This window comes from Aedes albopictus, unplaced genomic scaffold, assembly GCF_035046485.1.
Source record: "Aedes albopictus strain Foshan unplaced genomic scaffold, AalbF5 HiC_scaffold_655, whole genome shotgun sequence".
NCBI lineage: Eukaryota > Metazoa > Arthropoda > Insecta > Diptera > Culicidae > Aedes > Aedes albopictus.
The window spans coordinates 1-21,413 of NW_026917482.1; the positions used below are offsets into that span (position 1 = coordinate 1).

The 21,413-nt window shown below is 36.5% G+C and overlaps 1 protein-coding gene across 1 annotated transcript; it reads left to right on the top strand.

Moving 5' to 3' along the window:
* Positions 1–327: 327 nt before the first annotated feature.
* LOC109414986 (plexin-B) lies at positions 328–18,800 on the top strand. Its single transcript, XM_062843938.1, has 13 exons — positions 328–1,711; positions 1,769–2,000; positions 2,065–2,324; positions 5,098–5,223; positions 5,284–6,090; positions 6,262–7,972; positions 8,479–8,962; positions 9,081–9,621; positions 9,697–10,253; positions 12,869–13,049; positions 13,114–13,296; positions 13,360–13,444; positions 18,322–18,800. The coding sequence occupies exons 1-13, from the start codon at positions 857–859 to the stop codon at positions 18,336–18,338; spliced, it is 6,039 nt and encodes a 2,012-aa protein (XP_062699922.1). The 5' UTR covers positions 328–856; the 3' UTR covers positions 18,339–18,800.
* The last annotated feature ends 2,613 nt before the right edge of the window (positions 18,801–21,413 follow it).

Below are 21,413 nucleotides of genomic sequence, written 5' to 3' on the forward strand. Positions count from 1 at the left end.
TTCTCCGTTGAAAATAATGTTCTGGTTTCGGAATAAAGAGAATATTCAAATATTGTTTGAATTAAAATGGAAAAATACCGACTTACGCTAAATTATTGTTCGTGCAGTTGGAAATCGGAATTTTTGACACGTGAAAATTGATGTTTCTCCTAAACCGTGTGTCGGACGTACGTCGGACACAGTGCGCTGGATAGAGGGCTAGGTCCGCTGTCCAGCGCACTACGTCCGACGTCAGGTTTGACGTATGGATTTTGAGAAAATTCGATTGTCGTGTGTAGGAAAACGAGCAGATGTATTTTGACCAAAATTGGCGTAATAAATCATTAGACATCAGTATTTGTATGAACAGTGCAAAGTAGTGGATCACCTGTGCTACCATGGGAAAGAGAGGGTTAACGGGAGAGGCTTAGTAGGTCCACACCTTGCCTGCAGGTAAATGGGCTGATAGTTGTCGGACAAAGTGTGGATCGAGCAATTGCAATTACAACTATGACGCGGTGTTTTACTTAACAGAAGCTTTTCGATAATTTAGCATTTTTTTCAAAACCTGACGCATTAATTACTTAATGGGTAATGATTGTGCCTGCCAGACGATACGAATATGGTCATTGGCAGTGGACGCTCGCAGGATATAACTGTGGAAGCGGTCATAGAACACTAAGCTCAGAAGCAAGCTCTGTCCCAGTAAGCACATTACGCCAGAAAAAAATAAAAAGGCTATACACATATTCATATGAATCATCCTTAATGTCACCAGAATAAAACCCCTTTATTGTCACTGCCTACACAATGCAACATTACCTTATTTTTTTCAGGTATTACATAAGTGTCCATCAAACGACTAAACGAAGCAACTATGTCCGTCCTACTCCTGCTACACTTGCTTCATGTCATTTGCCTGTCATCAGTGACGATTATTGTATCCGCCGAAGGATCTGTAGCAACTATAACAGCATCTTCGCTAATACCATCGCAGAATGTGGTTGCACAATTCACGCTGGACAACAATTCGTACTTCACCCATTTAACATACGATAAACGAAGGAATCTCTTATATGCTGGAGCTACTAATAGAATCTACCAATTAGACACGAATCTCAAGCAGCTCAATGAAGCCATAACGGGTCCCAAGCTGGACTCTCCGCAGTGTCATGCGGGAGGATGCTCTCCCGACGAAGAAACTTACGAGACAAATAATCACAATAAAATTCTAATCTACAACAGTGGAGGTGATACTCTGATCGCCTGCGGCAGTATACACCAAGGAGCATGTGAAATCTACTATTTGAGTGGTAGATTTCCGGACTCCTCGAAGTATATGGAGGTAGCTCTTGCTGCAAATGATGAAACATCTTCCACGTACGCATTTATCGGTCCGAGCAAGTACCAGTCATGGAAGAAAGAAGACATACTGTATGTGGGTACCACGTTCACAAACGTTGGTGACTACCGGCATGACGTTCCGGCCATATCGTCCAGGAAGCTTGACGATCTAAACTATGCCGAATTTTCGATACAGCAATCGAACATTAACATTGATGTGAAATATCGTGATCATTTCCTGGTAAATTACGTGTACGGATTCAACAGTTCCGATTATGCCTACTTTGCGGTGGTGCAAAAGAAGTCTCACTTGGCGGATGAAGCTGGATTCGTAACCCGGCTGACAAGAATTTGTGTGAATGATCCCAATTACGATAGCTACACAGAGGTATGTGTGATACATATTTTTTTCAGAATGATTAAACTGGCATGATCGTCATTCTAGGTAACCATTACTTGTCTAGTGGATGGAGAAGATTACAATATTCTTCGAGATGCGAAAATTATTCAAGCGGGGACAAAGCTGAGCCAAGATTTAGGAATCAAGAAAGATGATTACGTTCTTGTTGCTGTTTTTTCACCCTCTAAAGAAATAACCAACGAGCCGCAAAACAATTCCGCTATGTGTGTGTATAGTCTGACGGAGATTGAAGAAGTGTTTAATGAGAACATTCATTGTAAGACAAGTGTGGCATTGTTCACATGTGTTCAATTTTTGCAAAGTTTTCAATTTCATTTCAGCATGTTTCAATGGAAGTATCAAGGACAGAAACTTGGGATACATTTCCGGAACGATAAATGATGGAAAGTGTCCTGTGGTGGGATCGATTGGTAACATTTTTAGCTTCTGTCACGTAGGGCTAAAAATCAGCGGCGTGACTCCGATTCTTGCAAGAGCTCTCTTCAACTTTCCAAACGAATCTGTAACGTCCGTTACAACGACCAATACAGGACCTCACACGCTTGCATTCCTCGGCACTTCGGAGGGCTGGATAAAAAAGGTATGTTTAAAATAGGGTGTATACAGGGTGGGGTGCATTACTCATGCTTTGATTATAGTAATAATTTTGTTAGGTGACCAGCATGAATATAGGTACAAAAGTTTAGGGTATTGATTGAAAAAATATTCACTCTCATTGGAAATGAAAAATAAAATGGTTTTTAGCCATTTTTCTTATGTGACACAACTAGGGGTAGGCGGGGCAATATGGACACCCGGGGCAGAATGGACACCCTCAATATTTTAAAATATGCGAATTTTTGTGAAATTTTAATGAATGGAGAATATAGTCCATTTGTCTAAAACTTAGTTTCAGGAAAGAAACATTCAAAATTAAAATTATACTTGATTTTACATGAAAAAGTTGCGTCCTCCGTTTTTTGTGCATGAAAATTATAATTTTCACACCACCTAAAATAAGATTTAGTGATTAATTTATTACAGGTCGATTAAAACCTGATATTTCTAGAACACATGCAAGTAGTTTTGCTGTATCTACATGCTTAACATGTTTATATTTTCTTCTTATTATATCAAAAATCAAATTTGGAAATATCTTCTGCTGCCGGGGCAAAATGGACACTCACCTTTTTGAAAGAAGCGGTAAGGGAAAAATATAATCTAAATCACAAACCAACCAAATTCTTCGATTTCAGTATATTTTCGATTAAATGTTCACTATAGTAGACACGCGGTGAAACAAATTGGTCAAAAACGACAGCAGTGGAAAATAGTTGTTCTAGGCACAGCTGTACATGCCGACATAAACGAAGCTTTATCTAAACAGCCTGAATTTAAATTAACTGAACAAAAATGAACTACTTCGGCGTATTATTCATCCATAATAGTTGTTTAGTAATGAAATGACTTTATAGGTGTAAATAATGTACGAAATTCGTAAAAGTCTCATGGTGTCCATATTGCCCCATGGGGGTGTCCATTCTGCCCCGTATGCTTGAAGACGGTCATGAAAAACTAACATTTTTCAAAACATATTTTGAAGTGGATAAATCATTTTTCTTCGTTAGCATTCTTATGCAATAGATGCTAAATAGACTTAAAAAGGGTAATTGTATCAAACAACTAAACTTTTTTGACATCTTGCCAGGTAAAGTTGGCAAAAACCTTAGGGTGTCCATATTGCCCCGCCTACCCCTAATAATTAATAAACAAACGGAAACGCGGAGTTTTAAACTACAAGAAAATTAAATGTGAATTCCCAGTGAAACATTTTTCAAGGGATTCTCCATATAAACCACCGCGGGGCAAGATGGGTCCACCTTCAATTTTCTTAGATCTTCTTAGATCGTTTAAAAGTTATTTATTTTGACGTAAACTACGTCTATGGGGAAGGTATTTTATTTCAAGATTATCTCATAACTCACTTCAATCAAGCGCAATGAGCGCCTAAAATTATAACATAAAATTATGATATTTTTTTAGTGAAAACATCGATTTTCAAGTCGTCTTAGGACCACTCAAATCAAAAAGTTTTTTATTTTCTAAATAAATTTATAAAATGTTTACTAGTAGTTCTTGCTTACTCACTATGAATATGAAGCATATATGAATACGAAACAAATCTTATATATTGCCGTTCTCGTTGAGAATATGTAAATTACTTAAAAGGTGATCCATCTTGTCCCGCTCTTTTTTCACGGCGCAAAATTGGTCACTTTTTTAAACTGCTTGTTTAACATTATGTTTTGTATTTATTGAACTTTTTATCGACTTTTAGCATAGCTAACTAGTGTACTGAAGAGTAGAGGACGAATACAAACCAAAGTTATGATGGTGACCCATTTTGCCCCGCCCCACCCTACTACCTGGGGAATATGAAATTATATATTCATTTCATTATCAAAATCCTAGAGTCCATATGGAACTATAAAACTAATTAGGTACACAAAGTTCTACATAATGCACATAATAATGCACCAAGCAATAGACAACGTTGTTATATTGAGTTCATTGAAATTAATCAAAATGATAACCATTAACATATAGCTCAGCGATGTATATAACAACTTCAGCGATCTGGCTATTTTGGTGTTCGAGTAGAAACCTTGGACCGTCAGTGTATAAGTAGCCGCTCGTGTTCCAATAGCCGCTCACAGTGATGAAACTGATGTTTATTGGGATAAATAAGTACAATCCTCACTGTACGAATGTAATTCGGCATGCATATTTTGAATATCCGCGATACAAAGATTGTATTTTTGACAGTAAACTTCATTTCTACGCTCGTGAGCGGCTATTGTAACACGGACGGCTAATGGTACACTGAGGCAAGGATGGGAACACTCACTTGCAATGAGTTACACTCACTTGCTATTTTCTCAGCTCAGAAGCGTGCAATCAAGAATCGATGTATGGACGACTTTTGCATTGTGGTTTTGTCTAAAACTTCGCCGAATAGAGTAGGGTTCGCACTGGCATACCGAAGTCGTGAGGGAGCTGCGAAGGCAACTCTCCACGAGGTGAATGTAAATTACACTCATCTCGCGGAGAGTCGCTTTTACAACTCTGTCACGACTTTGGTATGCGTGTGCGGCAAAGTTTTAGACAAAACCACAATACAAAAGTCGTCCATGAATCGTTTCTTGATTGCACTCTTCTGAGCTGAGAAAATAGCAAGTGAGTGTAACTCTTTGAAAGTGAGTGTTCCCATCCCAGCACTGAGGGTAAATGGATGTTTAAAATCCTCAATTCTAGGAGTCTACAGTCATACAATTTAACATTCGTAACCATACAATCGTCATTATTTTTTGCAGATTTTAATGTCAGGGCTCTCTGCTGGGGAATACGAACGAATCGAGGTGGACAGCGGTTATAAAATTTTACCTGATACCATGTTGTCGCCGAAAAATGAATACATGTACATTTTGTCTGAGAAAAGAGTAAGTACAATAATTTCGTTGGAAGCATTACATTCTTTTCACATTCCCTGATTGTTTAAGGTCATCAAAATGAAAGTCGAACACTGCAGTACATTCACCAATTGTTCGAGTTGTTTGGAATCCAGGGATCCGTTCTGCGGATGGTGTTCTCTTGAAAAGCGGTGCACAGTCCGAAACACTTGCCAAAAGGACACAAGCACAGCTAGGTGGCTTTCGATTAGCACCGGACAGCAATGTATCGATTTCGAAATGGTCTCCCCTGATAAAATTCCTATCAATCAGATGGCAACCGTGCATCTTATTATTCGAACGCTACCTGAACTGCCACATAATGCCAAATACAAATGTGTGTTTGGTAACTCTACACCGATAGATGCGAATGTGACCAATGAAGGACTAGTATGCAGAACGCCACCGATAGATAAACGACCCCAGCTTGCTGCTAGTACGGATCATATCCTAGTTCCGTTGAGTGTGAGAAGTTCTGAGACAAATAAAGATTTCGTCTCTCGTAACTTTGCTTTCTATGACTGTTCGCGGCATGATACTTGTCGGAAATGTCTACGCAGTCAATGGGGTTGCAATTGGTGCATTTACGATAACAAGTGCGTCTATAACACCTCAACGTGTCGTAACTCTGGAAGTATCGTTACCAACGAAAACACGTGTCCACACTTTAAGAAACGAGCCGAGCCCATCTTGCTGCCGAACAAAGTTCCCAAGGAAATAAAATTGGAAATCGAAAATCTGCCCAGGCCTCAGAGTGCCCATACTGGCTTTCTGTGCACAGTCAACATAGAAGGGGCTCATATGGTGTTACCTGCACGGGTGGAATCGAATAAATATGTTGTTTGCGAGAAAACGCCGGTAAGTAATGCTGAAGCCTTTTTTAAATTAAGTAATGTTTACGTTGAAACAGACAATTTTCCTAAAGAAACCGGTGGCGATTGAACGCTTCTTGCAACAAATCTGAAACTACTATTTGTGTATTCATTTGAGCAGCTTTACCTAATATATGTTTTCCTTTTTTTATTTCAGTATTCTTATGAAGCAAATACGAATGAGTACGAAGCTAAAGTTGATGTAAACTGGAATCGAAACCATTACATAGACACAGTGTCAATTATTCTCTACAAGTGTGATATACTAGGGTCTCACAGAGAGCACGCCGACTGTAGTTTGTGTGTAACACGGGACAAGAAATATCAATGCACATGGTGTAACAATCAGTGCGTATATAATGAAACTTGTGCATTTGACACTCATTTGAATGAATGTCCCAAACCAAGGATTGACCTCATAAAACCCCTCAGTGGGCCCATAGAAGGTGGAACATTGCTCACTATAGAAGGAAGCAATTTGGGAATTCGCGAAGAGGATGTAAGGGGTAAAATAAGAATTGGCAACGTCCCATGTGAACTAGTGAACTATGAGATATCTGTCAAAATAGAATGCCGCACCGGGCCGGTTCCGGAAGAAATGACGGCATCCATAAAAGTTGGTAATGAAGCAGGATATACTGAATCCAGTGTGCAATTCCGGTACAAAAATGTACAACTAACGGGCTTGCATCCTACGATGGGACCACAAAGCGGTGGTACCAAGGTTTCCATTATTGGAAGGTTCTTAAATATTGGTTCCAAAATAATGGCATATTTAGATGATTATCCTTGCCTTATCAACATTACGCAAGCTTCATCCGGTAGGCTAACATGCATCACGTCAGCCGCTCGTTCTCCAGAGCATATACGAATCCTTACGTTATTGATAGATGGAGCAAATCGAACGCTGAAATGCATGGACGATAATCAGCTCAACAGCTTAAACCGAAACAACTATCACTATCATAGCCATTATGAAACATGTAGCGTGTACAATTATACCGTTGACCCCAAAATAATGCAGATCAAACCTCTCAAGAGTTTCATGAGTGGTGGAAGGATGATGACAGTTCACGGTACAAATTTGGACTCTATACAAAAACCTGAGATAGAAGTGTATTATGAAGATGAACGCATTAACAAATCAATTTGCACCGTACTAAATCCCAATCAAATGGAGTGTCCATCTCCATCGGTGAATCTTAAATTCCTATCATTTCTAAAGCACTTGGAGCAGATGACTGGTAGCCTACATGCAGGCAATAATCAAAGTCGCATAAAAAACCGCAGAAGTTTAATAACAACGGAGTCTTCAGGTTTTATATCTACTGCGGAATCACTGATAAGTGATAACTCGGCGTTGACTGTGTCTCTGTTTTCGCCCACTCAGTTCCTTCCTTCGGAAGAGCTGCAAACAACTGCCTCTTTGATGGACACTACAATAAATAGGCTTAGTTCGCCAATAGCGCTCAAAATGAGCGAAAGTCAAATTACATTCCAACTCAGCTTCGTAATGGATAACGTTCTATCAGTAAAAGATCTCAATAAACATTTCCAAAATCTGCGATCCACCATTATCTACGTCGAAGATCCCATTTATTTCCCATTTCCGAGTTTCAAAAAGCTATACAAAGGAGACACTCTAGTGATCGAGGGTGAAAATTTAAATATTGCCAGTGATGAATCAGATGTGAACGTTACAATCGGAACGATGCAGTGCAACGTAACGAGTCTGGCTCTGACCCAGCTGGTTTGTACGCCACCGGCGCAGCAACCGTTGCCCACAGACGAGAATGGAACGGAACAAACATCTCAGGAATTACCGCTGGTGGTGGTACGCGTCGGACAGAATCTTCGCTTTCAAATAGGTACGAATAATATTTATGTTTGGTATTGCAAATGGTTATTATTAATTACAAAAGTATGTCCCTCCGGGTATTTTTAAATTTTGTTCCGAATAGTTTTTTTTTTTAATTTTTGGCCCCTTTTAGCGAAAACTACAACTTTACCTGGAACATACTTCTGAGGCTTTCGTCTGAATTTTAATTAAGCAAACTTTGCTTGTAATATTTAAAACGCTTTTATTTTAATACTCGTGAGACTGTTCTTCTTATCTTTCTTGCATTTTCTCTAGAACGATGATAACCTTGTTCATTTCGTTTGTTTGCCTGTACAAATTGTTGTCATTAGTTTTATTTAAGAATATTCTGAAGAATTACCCAGAGAGGAACGTGTCATGAACTATTTGCTTGAAAAGCTACGTATACGATTAATACAGAAATACTCAAGATGAATCTTCCAAAAATCTATTTTCTGACAATGGTTTCCCCTGCCTATTTCCTATGTACTGAAAACAACTTTTGTTTTCTTTTAGGTTATCTAAAATATGACTTGATGAAACCGTACACATTTTCACATGTCTTATTTGGCATAGTGATCGGCACACTGTTCATCGTGGTTTCTCTAGTAGTGATTTTAATAATTTATCGCCGTAAGAGTACGCAAGCTGAACGGGAATACAAACGAATACAGATCCAAATGGACACCTTGGAAAGCAATGTTCGAATGGAGTGCAAACAGGCATTTGCAGAGTTGCAAACCGACATGACTGATCTGACGGCTGATCTGGAGAATAGCGGCATACCAACACTGGATCACGTAAACTACATCATGAAAGTATTTTTCCCCGGCGTGACTGATCATCCGATATTGAACTCGTCAAAGTTTCGAATAAATATGCCTCGAACCAACTACGACCAAGCCATGATGCAGTTTGAACAACTTATCAATAATAAAGTGTTCTTGCTGATATTCATCGAAACGCTGGAGGCTCAGAAATCATTCAGCATACGAGACAAGTACGTTCCACATTTAACTTTTTTTTTCTAAATAGAGCATAATCTCTTATTATTTCATTAACCTTTATCTATTTCCATGATATAAATACGTTTTCTCATTCACTATGTTTGATTTTAGGGTGAACGTAGCGTCATTACTTATGATAGTGCTTATGAATAAAATGGAATACGCCACCGATGTGTTAAAATGCTTACTACTCCGATTGATTGATAAATCAGTAGTCACCAAACATCCGCAATTGATGTTAAGGCGGACAGAGAGCGTCGTGGAAAAAATGTTAACAAACTACATGGCCATATGTATGTACGATTATTTGAAGGAATACAGTGGAAATTCGTTATTTTTGCTGTACAAAGCAATAAAGCACCAGATCGAGAAGGGCTTAGTGGACGCAGTTACTCATGACGCTCGATACTCACTGAGTGAGGAACGCCTTTTGCGAGAACAGATTACGCATAGTGTCGTCACTCTACACATTATTCAGGATGACCTGGATGAAAAAATACAATGCAAAGTTTTGGACTGTGATACAATAACTCAAGTGAAATCAAAAATACTCGATGCACTTTTCAAAAATACGCCTTTTTCGATGCGCCCTTCGGTACACGATTTAGACCTGGAATGGCGTCATGGTCGTGGTGGCCATCTTACGTTACAGGTAACTGATTTTGCTTTTGAAACGCGTATAAAATTATAGTGATATTTCTGTTTCCAATTTCTTATGCTACTTCAGGACGAAGATCTGACCACCAAAACGATTGGGGGATGGAAACGTATCAATACTCTTGCCCATTATGGCATCAAAGAATCAGCTGTGATGTCCCTTATTGCCAGACAGAACGATAATTATAATAATTTCAGTAACAAACAGCCATATCCGAATTGTTATTATATTAATAACTCTTCGTCTCACATTTCCATCAACGGAGATATGGTACATCACACTCCGACGCTTCAGCAGAGCCATTTGTTGAACTTTCAAAATCAAGCGCAACAGACCCATGTTCGTATATATCACCTAGTGAGATCAATAGACGAGAAAACATCTCTTGGGCAGCAGCAGAGTCTACACGAGAGGACCCACAAAGCGATACCGGAAATCTTCCTCACAAGGCTATTGGCCACCAAAGGCACCATCCAAAAGTTTGTGGACGATTTCTTCGGTACCATTTTAACGGTTAACAGTATGCTGCCACCTGCCGTCAAATGGATATTCGATATCCTGGACGACGCCGCCAAGCGGCACGGTATTATTGATCCAGATGTTGTACACGCTTGGAAGTCAAACAGGTAAATATGTCGTTTCGGTTAGTTTGTAGTACTAAATCTATTGCACGGCGTGACTCTATGTCTCACTCTCACATACGATTATGCTAATGACTCATTAGAAGATGCAAATCTGATGCTTTTAAAGTTTTATTTATTTACGCATTAAAAAACCATCGGACTATCTGCCTAAATGATTACGAGTCAGTCAAATTAAGCTACCTTACTTAATTTTTACTATTTACTAACTAGATATAGACTGTTCCAGAAATTATAAGCACAACTTTGCAGCCCAACCATTTAGGAATGAATGCAAGAATCAACTTCATTTTCTCACATATCCTGCCCTAATATATTAACACCAAATACCGGCTATCAAAAGTTACATTTGACTTTTGGGTTGTAAGTTGCAGAGTATTCCTTAATGGTAACTCAAAAACGTTTTGCAAAAATTGCACTATTTTTGAAAAGCCTTGTTTAACATTTTTTCTTCTGTGTAAAAATTCACACTAGAAAAAAAAATTAAAAAAATGCATTCATCACTGTAAATACATATGTCTATCGGACAATCATTGGTTTCAAATAGGGTAGAAGCTTTAGTTTTGGCCAGCCCGGAGTTTCGGCCATAGTGCAATATTCAGCCTGTTACGATCTTAATCGGCATAACTTTATTTTTTACTAGTAGATTCTAATATAATATGATGATTACAAATGTGAAAACCATACATTTTAATTAAAAACTGGAAGAAAAAGAACTTTCCCTAAAAATCAGATCCCATATATCTATTTTGGCCAGTGTGCTTCTAATTTGGCCACTCCCATAAGAAATACACGTGATTGGCCAAAATAGAAACCAAAGCTGAGAATATGGCCAAAACTGCGGCAATACTTCTATTTTGGCCAGTGCCACTTTTTATACAAAAATCAAGTATTAGCTTGATTTCTGCATTTTTCTAATAAGTATAGATCGAAACCTTTCATTTGACACATTAGTAGTTTTCATTGGATTATTGGTTATTTTTATAAAAATGATTTCCCTTAGACTGGCCAAAACCGGTGCCCGCACCGTATAGTCTTTTGGATCTGAAACTTCCACTCCAATTCAAAAATCGATGTTTCCAAAAAACATTTTTTTTTTCAATAGCTTTAGCTTAAACAAGTAGCAAAATTTATACTAGAGCATGTGTAAAACTACAGCTTCACCGTGCTTAGAGTGAAATATTTTTATTGTCGTAGGAACATGTTTAAAAATTCCAAATTACTTGGACACATTCTTTAAAAAATGAAAACAGTTAAATTTTCAAGTTTTCTCAAAATTTTAAAGTTTTCGTAAGCACAGGCTGAATGTTATTTTTCAAAAAACGTTAATCAAGTATCTTTAAAAACATGTTTTCGAAGTGATCCTGTGAAAAAAATTGGAAAACAATTGTTGCGACGGCAATTTTGTTGTATGGTGAGACTGGCAACGCTATTATCTAATAGGAATGAATTCAATGTACATACTAGTATTGTAATAAGATTTAGTGTTAGAGTTTGTTAGAGATTAAGAAACTATCATGTAAGTAATTTTAAGTTAAAACCATTGTAAAAGTATTGAAATTAACTCTTTTAAATATAGCATTAAAGCTGCCGTGAAATACGCTGCTATCAGTATGTGTTTCATTAATCCGGAAGAAACTCGCGCCAACAACAATATTTTATAGTGCATAAATTCAGCATAAGTATAAAAAAGTGGTTTGTGCAAAGAGTTAAAAAGTTGATTTTTTGTAATGAACGTTATGGATATAAAAACACGTTTTAATGTATAAACTTGTTACATATATATTGAAGAATATACTTTTAATAAAAATATAAACGTAGATGTTTGTTATGAAAATTATTATTTTCTCGCTATGCGTAGGTGTGCTTATAATTTCTGGAACGGTCTATAGTTGAGATTAGAATTCACAAAGAATGAAATCGTTCACAGTACTACAGCACCATTACTACCGTCGGACGCATAAATGTCGCATGTCACATTTTGACATTTTTTTAGGTTTTTATGTCAAACGCAATATTTTAACACGTATTTTACCGTCCACGCATAAATGTCGCATGTCACATTTTGACATTTTTTTAGGTTTTTATGTCAAACGCAATATTTTAACACGTATTTTTGAAATATTTTGTCAACATATGAATTTAATCGTATTCCGATAGTTGAACTGCGTTGGAGTCAATCAAATGCGTCAATAATCAAAGTTTATTTTGAAACTTCAAATGTGTTTTTCTCGTGTTTTTCTATTGTAACATGTGACATTCATGCGTCCGAGGGCAAGTAGATCACTCAACCTTTTTTGCTTTTCGTAATACCTACATTCATTTTTTTTCGTTTATGTCACATCTAGTTAGATGACTAGTGCATACTTTCAAAAGAAAAACTGCAGAACTTCTAATCAAACAAGTTGTTTAAATACGCTTTTCCTCTAAAGTATTTTTTCGGGCCTAAAATAATCTCGATCACGATTAGAATCATTATCAGTTTTTTTTTTCATTTGTTCCTGCTCCTCAGGGTTTGGGAAAATTAAAAATATTTTTGAATTAGCCAAATTTTGCCATTAGTTATATCCATTGCAAAACCATTCATTGTTTATTTTCAGCTTACCTCTGAGATTTTGGGTAAACTTCATTAAAAATCCAGACTTCATTTTCGACATCAACAAATCACCCAGTGTAGATGCTTGCCTCAGTGTTATAGCGCAAACATTTATGGATTCTTGTTCCACGACGGAGTATAGACTGGGAAAAGATTCGCCATCCAATAAATTATTATTTGCAAAGGTAAAGATATCCCGGGATCGTACAGTTTGATAAGATTGTCTAACATTTGGTCTACCGCGTACAGGACTTGCCACAGTACCGAGAGATGGTTGCAAACTTTTACACTGAAATCGCACACATGCCACAAATTAGCGATCAGGATATGTGCACTGCCATGCAACAGCTGTCCATTCAGCAACAAGAAGAGTTCGACGTTATAGCGGCGCTGAAAGAGCTTTACATTTACGTAACAAAATATAGGGATCAGGTAAAATAAATAAAAGCTAGTAGCTGTGATGTGATTTATATTCTGTTTAATTTTTCTTCCCAGATCATAGATTCGCTGGATATGGATATACACGCGAAGAAAATGCATTTAATACACAAACTTGAGAACGTTGCCTGCACTTTGGAAGGTAAGTAAAATTTTGTACACAATCATATAACTAAAATAAGTATGTTACATCGAATCGACACAATAGCGGTACATCATACCATCGTTTATCTCACATACCATCAGGGTACCAGATTCCGCTCATCTAAGGCCAGTTTTGCAGAAAAACATCATCTGTTAAATGACTGGTGAGCCAATTTGTAATGTTTTTGCATTTTAAGTTAGTTTAATCCAAGAACAATCAGATACAAAACAAGACTTGTGTAGAACTTTTCATAAAAGTTTGATTTTATTACAATTTGTGTGAGACCAAAGTGGTCCTAATTCCGCTCATGGACAAATGTATGCCATCTTTCAAATAGACTTTTGCGGAAAAGTGAATTATTTTTGCAACTCTATGTTTTTACAATTATTTTTTCCTGTTCAGCGGGAGTGTATAATAGTGATTGAATACACTGTGTACTAAAATCGACAGTTTTTACAATTTTCACGTATTTTTTTGCGTGAGCGGCTATTGGAACACATAAAATTTCCTACAGCTTTTTTGGGTCCAATAGCCGCTCAAAAAATTATACTTTTTTGTTTTTAAAATTTATGTTTATTGGTAAATATTGCATAAAATGGCTTTGCTCTCATTTAATTTATATTGTCCAAGAATATCAGCGACGAAAAGGGGGTATTTATGCGTGGAAACTTGATTTTTGCTACAGTGAGCGGCTATTGGGTCATGAGCGGCTACTGGTACACTGACGGTATTTAGCCCCTATTTTTTGTCACTCATTCCAACCTATTTAGGGTGGCACGATTTTGTGTACATTGCAATAAGGGCCAGGATCGCAATCTAACGGGACAAACATAGGGGTAGGCGGGGCAATATGGACACCCTAAGGTTTTTGCCAACTTTACCTGGCAAGATGTCAAAAAAGTTTAGTTTTTTGATGCATGTATACTTTTAAAGTCTATTTAGCATCTATTGCATAAGAATTCTCACGAAGAAAAATGATTTATCCACTTCAAAAAATGTTTTGAAAAATGTTAGTTTTTCATGACCGTCTTCAAGCATACGGGGCAGAATGGACACCCCCATGGGGCAATATGGACACCATGAGACTTTTACGAATTTCGTACATTATCTACACCTATAAAGTAATTTCATTACAAAACAACTATTATGGTTGAATAATACGCCGAAGTAGTTCATTTTTGTTCAGATAATTTAAATTGAGGCTGTTTTGGATAAAGCTTCGTTTTTGTCGGCATGTACAGCTGTGCCTAGAACAACTATTTTCCACTTCTGTCGTCTTTTGACCAATTTGTTTCACCCTATGTCTACTATAGTGAACATTTAACCGAAAATATACTGAAATTGAAGAATTTGGTTGGTTTGTGATTTAGGTTATATTTTTTCCTTTGTCGCTTCTTTCAAAAAGGTGAGTGTCCATTTTGCCCCGGCAGCAGAAGATATTTCCAAACTTGATTTTTGATATAATAAAGAAGAAAATATAAACATGTTAAGCATGTAGATACAGCAAAACTACTTGGATGTGTTCTAGAAATATCAGGTTTTAATCGACCTGCAATAAATTACTCACTAAATCTTATTTTAGATGGTGTGAAAATTATAATTTCCATGCACAAAAAACGAAGGACGCAACTTTTTCGTGTAAAATCAAGTATGGTTTCAATTTCGAATGTTTATTTCCTAAAACTACGTTTTAGGCAAATGGACTATATTCTCCATTCATTAAAAGTTCAAAAAAGTTTGCATATTTCAAAATATTGAGGGTGTCCATTCTGCCCCGGGTGTCCATAATGCCCCGCCTACCCCTAATTACTCCGAAATGACGGCACATGGTGTCTTCGACAAAGTTTTTTGTCGTGATTAGTAAAATATGATACAACGTGCTTAACAACTCTTTCGGGCTATCATCTTGATGATACACAGAACAGAATTATATTATTGTTAATGCAATCGCCGAATATGGTACTGTTTTCGAGTTATTTTATATAAATAAAATTATATTATCAAATACCTACCAGTGTTTTAAGCTTATTTTGATATTTTCTACTAGAAACCAAGTGAGTTCAAAATATGTCCTGTCACAGATATGTAAAAAAATGTACAAAATTTGGTGGAATATTGGCATTAGAAATCAGAGAAAATTTTAAGAAGCGACAAAATCATGTAATTATCAAATTTAAATATCTCTCAAGGCGCAAACACTTGCAACTTAAAATGTCCAGAAATTACAAAGCAATAGTAGACGAACATACTGACTGAAATTGGGAGTGTTATTTTTGGGTGTTTTTTAAATATTCGATGTTTTGTGATAGTAATAGTAAAGGTGGCGCCAACTTCTAACTTTTTACGTTAACGGTTTAGAGAGTTAGGGCCGATTTCTTCACCTTGGATTAACCGTGCACATCTGGTTAACTGCTTCAGAACGATTATGTTCTTTCCTATCCAAGGCCTAGTTTCAGCGCTATTCAGCGACCGGCTAGTAACCTTTCAAAATGAAAAAAAAAATGCTTTATTTGTCGCTTTCATTAAGTTTTGAAAAGATTTTATTCATTTTATTTCCTAAATATTTCAACCTCTGCCGTGTGCAGGAAAGTTATCCCTTGTTAATTGTGATTTCCGGAACAACTATACACACAGCAGTATTATTGGGATTCAGGTTTTTTTTTGTCTTATTGGTACATACCTAGTAATCCTACATTATAGAGAGGTGGCGAAGGCGGCCATTGTGAGCCAGTCGAGCAGAGAGAACTGTCAAAGCGTGAGCCAAATGAACATGTTCAACGTTTGTAGGAAGGCATTTTTTGAACGGTATTGCATTGCAATCGACAATAAACGTATTACAAATATTTATTTTCATTATCGAGAATTTGATACCATATGTAAATTTAGTAAGAAGATAGTATTTAATTAATTCTGCTTTCAAAAGCGTATGCTCATGAAGAAACTTTTGCCGCTGCTCTTCTTGAACAAACTTTCATTGCTGCTGCTTGATTCACTTCTGCCGATTTGATTCGCGCTATTCTTTGCAATACATTTCAGATTTCTTCGATTGCGCTGTTATTTTTTTCAAAATTTGGGAAATAAGTTCGAATATAATTAGCAAACGTAAACAAAACAACTTGCACCACAATAAAGTCACGCAAAAAGTTTGAACATCTAGCTTTGTGGTAAGTGTTGGAAGCTGGTGTAAACAAAACAAACAGCGTTGCCGAATCGACATATGTAACTTCCGCTCATCTCTATGTAGAGGATTTCTATACATACCTATTCGTGTTTCTGTGATACTGGCCTTTTTGGGTTCAGCCATTTTAGCCTTTTTTTAATTAACGTGTATTTTTAACTTGATTTTAACATTTAGCAAATTCTACACTTATTTTAGTCTTTTAACCCTTTATAAGGCCGAGAAAACTAGAAGAGTTGTCAACGCATACTATTATGGAAATGATTTTATACATGATTACATGTACAAAACAATTTTTGTTTGAAAGAAACTCTCAAAAATCTAGGTGGCAATATAGTTGCCACTGCCCGTTTAGGGTACTTTTCTTTATTTGACTTCGACAAAAAGCCGGAAAAGAGATTTTGAGTGGATTAGGGTTTAACCCATAATATAAACGTTGTAGTTCACCTCATGTCAACCAATAATTTTATTATTTCTTAAAATATTTATCAAATCTATAATTTTACAATAAGTTTGAGCTAGTTTTCTTCACGCGGTCAAATTTAGCCATTTTTAAAGCTACAAATGGCTCCCAAATTGTTGTTAAAGCTTTGTTTAGTACCAAAAAAATACCAGGCGTTGTTAGTAATCCCAATTTTGCGTTAACCAAAAAGAAAGTTCAAAATAAATTGTTATAAAACAGAAAAAAAAAATACAAACAGTAGGTGGCAATATAGTTGCCACTGCCTTATAAAGGGTTAATATTCGGTCTTTTGAGTGTGTGTGGTTAGCTTTTTTAGATTTGGATCTTCTTTATTCCAATGTCTCTTCAATGGGGGAATGGGGGAATTAACAGTAGAGTCTTGTACCATTTGAGCAGGTGTATCTATTTTGGGCACTTGCCTTATAACTAAGTCAATTTCAAACCGATTGATTTGAATTTTTGTATAGAGTAGATACTGTACGTACGTGCTGAAGTCTATACCAAAATTCAAATCAATCGCTTTGAAATTGACTTAGTTATAGCGACAAGACAAGTGCCCAAAATAGGTATACCTGTCCAAATGGTACAATACACTACTCTGACTACTCTGACTACTGATCATTCCGAATGAGCACAATTCCAGATCTGCATACGACAACGGTGTCTACAGGAGACTGAATCTATAGGGCACTGCACTGTTTTGATTTTGTATGGGATTTTGACGTTTCGTGGCCTTGTTGTTTACAAAATTTCTGTAAGAGTGAAAGAGAGAGAGAGATAATTTCATGCACTGCCCTATTATATACCCCAATGAACGGCGACGTCATAACAAATTCGTTTTCTTTCTCTCCACCAGAAAATTAGAAAACAACAGGAAATCTGAAAAAACAATATTTTTGACTGTGACACTCCCACGGTGACTGCAAAGCCACTTTTCGACATTTGCGCGTGGACAAGTCACCTGCCACCTCTCCATGGTGCAATGTTTTAAGAAATCGGATTTTTTGAACCTCAACCTACTACGATAAGAGTTAGAGCTTACGTGCATGCAAAGAAAACCAAAACATTGTGTGTGATACGGGAACCTTATTTGTAAATACGATGGTGCAAAAATTAACACACATACGATATTTTGGCGGTTTTGTGTATGAAAGTTACCGTCTAACAAGTTTAATTGACCAAGTGGAAAAACAATAGATAGTTTAAGTTTAATGTTTATTCTTGTATTTACAGGACAAAACTATTTATAATACGACGCGTTAGTTAATTGCGACGTGCGCAATAAATTATGGACTGGACGGATATTGCAGTGTTTATTTAGAGATCTGATATAACTGGTCGCCATTCGCCACCATTTGGAAGTACTATTTTATCCGAAACAGATTTTAAGCAACACGGCTTCAGCGAATTCAGCTTATTATTAATTAGTTCAATCGCCGAAGTTTGATCACGTGTCTATGTTTAATTACGTGCCAAGCTTATTTATTTTTTATTTTGTAAATAACTCAACTGAGACAGATATGACAGTTCTCCATGATGACGCCATTTTTTCGACTGATTTGTATGAAACTAGATTACATAGACACTTGTAAATAAGTATTAGACTGCAACTTTCCATTTATTTTATATGTGTAATAACTGAGTCAAGCTTTGTAGTTAGGCGTTTATAAACGAGTGGCTCTAGTGAGATAATGAATGAATCGTACGATTGAGCAACATGGTTTGAATTGATGATGACAGCCTGATGATTATTATAGAGAAACATTCCGAAACTCAGAATTACATGGGACAGGTGGTTGTAAAAGCCATCCTGATGATCGGCAAAATTATAGACTGTTTATACCTAATTAGAGAAAAAAAACTAAATAAGGCACAGACAAACAGACATAACACCTGGAACAATTTTTGTGAAAATTGATCACCCACTTCACACTACCCCATCACCTGGTGGAAGTGTTTCACGAAGCATTGCGTTGTGCAATATTGTCAATAGAAGGCGCTAATGTGAAACGTCAAACGCAAAGAAAAACGATGCCTTTATTAACAGATATAAAGATTTTCCCAGTGCATTTTCATCACTGCTTCAGGGCATTTTGATATACATTTTATTACAATAAATTTATTTTTGAAGCTTCCTCGTTTTTTTTTATATATTACAAGACATACCATCGAATCGAATATATAGGATGTTTCAGAAGGTATGGGCACAACTTTGCAGCTCTTTCATGAGGGAATGGGGAAAATTTCAATATATTGACTACAAATGTCGAGTATCAAAAGCTGCTTTTGATTCTTCGTTTGTGGACATGCGGCAGAATATTCCTTAGAAAACCTTCAACTGATTCTGCACAAATTTGCCATATTTTTCAATAACATTGCTTAACAAATTCTTTTCTATGAATAAATTTGATTGAGGTAAAAAAATATAGGGTAGGACGGAGTAAGATGAGCACCATTAGGATCACGTGGAGTTTGTTGTAAGTGAACGCAATTTTTCAAAGTACCTCTCAGTAGTTCTTTTCTATATCATGTTTTCTTTCAGCCTTAAACATGACAGGATTCGAAATTCACAATAAGGATGATTTATTTCACTAAACAAAAGTATGTCTCAAACTCAAAGTGCAAATTTTCGGTAATACCAATCCGTGTGGTCAATTATGATTTTCAAATAACTCAACATACATATGTACAGATGGGTAAATTATTGGTTAATTTGCGAAAAAATCCACAGCTCAGGTGAGATTTGAACTCACGACCCTTTATTCGCTAGACAAGTGCTTTACCAACTAATTATTGACACGGCATTTTAGTGGTCATTCATAAGGTTATTCTATAATCTAAACGCATTTGGAAGAGAATTAAAATTATCAGTTTTTTTTTGTTATTATAACAATTTAAATGGAACGAGCATGACCTGAAAATTCCTCAAAGATATTCATTCCAAGTGAATGATGTGTTTAGACTGGGCAAACGTCTTGAACGCTCACTTGACTGCTCTTGAATTCGTCTCAGTTGTTTTTTAGTGTTTACATGGTTGAATTCAACTCACATGAATCGTGGGTTTAGACGAGGAAAGTGAGATGATTTGAAAATGAATGAAAATGTTCAACATGTTCAACTTTCGTTCAAGTCAAGTGGCTTGCTCAAGTGAGATGAATGGTGATGTTCACACGTTCAATTCGCATTCAATTGAGCATTTTCCATTGGCTTGAATCAAGTCACTTGCTCCGTCTAAACCAGGCAGGGAATCGCGCTACTTGGGCGGTGGCTTCTATATTCGTCTGTTTTCCACTATAACTCAGTCAATCTTGAACCAATTGACACAATTCTTGGAATGCGGTGAGATAGGTATAGTATCTACCCGTGTACAAAATTTCAAGTCAATCGGTTCAAAATTGACCGAGTTACAGTGGAAAACAGACGAAAATAACAGACGAAGAAAACCACCGCCCAAGTAGCGCGATACCCCATTTCATGTTCGGGTCTCGTTTTTGCAAAAGGAGACAAAAGAGAATGATGAAACCTGTAACTCCATGTTTTATTTTCGGTTTAATCTCGTCCTGGTTTGTTTGTTGGTCGCTGATGATAGGTTTTGAAAATTTGTTACTGAAATAATACTCTTAATAGTCTTAATAATACTTTTTTTTATTATTTTACGTGTCTGAGATAAATAAATCAAAATAAAAAACACGATTTGAAGGCCTTGTTCATCGCTGAATTTAATACTGATGATAAATTTGATGTCTACAATTAAATTATCCAATTAAAAATATAACCTAAAAGCAATAGCCAGTGTGAAATATAATCAAGCTTATACCATTTGTCTAAAGTGTGCTTAAATGAAAAGCCTTCCGTTTGTAGTTGAGAACTGGCATCAAAAATTGCTCCCAAGTATGCCAGATTGATAATACACATCACCGAAAATATCACATTAATAAAAAGGGTAAGTAATTTGTTATGGCCCAAATGATGCTTTGTACAAGTCTTCGTACATTTGTTGACTAAAACGCACGCTGAAAATATTTGTGCTAGTTTGTTTCTCATATTGTACTCCACATAGCTCCAGACGCCTATCGTTAATAAGGTAGCCCACAGCTGGAAGTTCAATCCGTGTAGTAACGACGACGTAACATATGTCAATAATACTGCCGCAAATGTTCCGTATGGTTTTATGGCTCGAAAGATATCTGAAAAAAAAATAGAATAATAGAGAGTCTCCAAAATGTTTGGGATAGGTAACTTTCTTTTCTCATAAAACAGTTCAACAATCTGTAACTTTTCGTAGAGTGCTTCAAACATCTCAAATTTTGACTGTTTCTCAACCT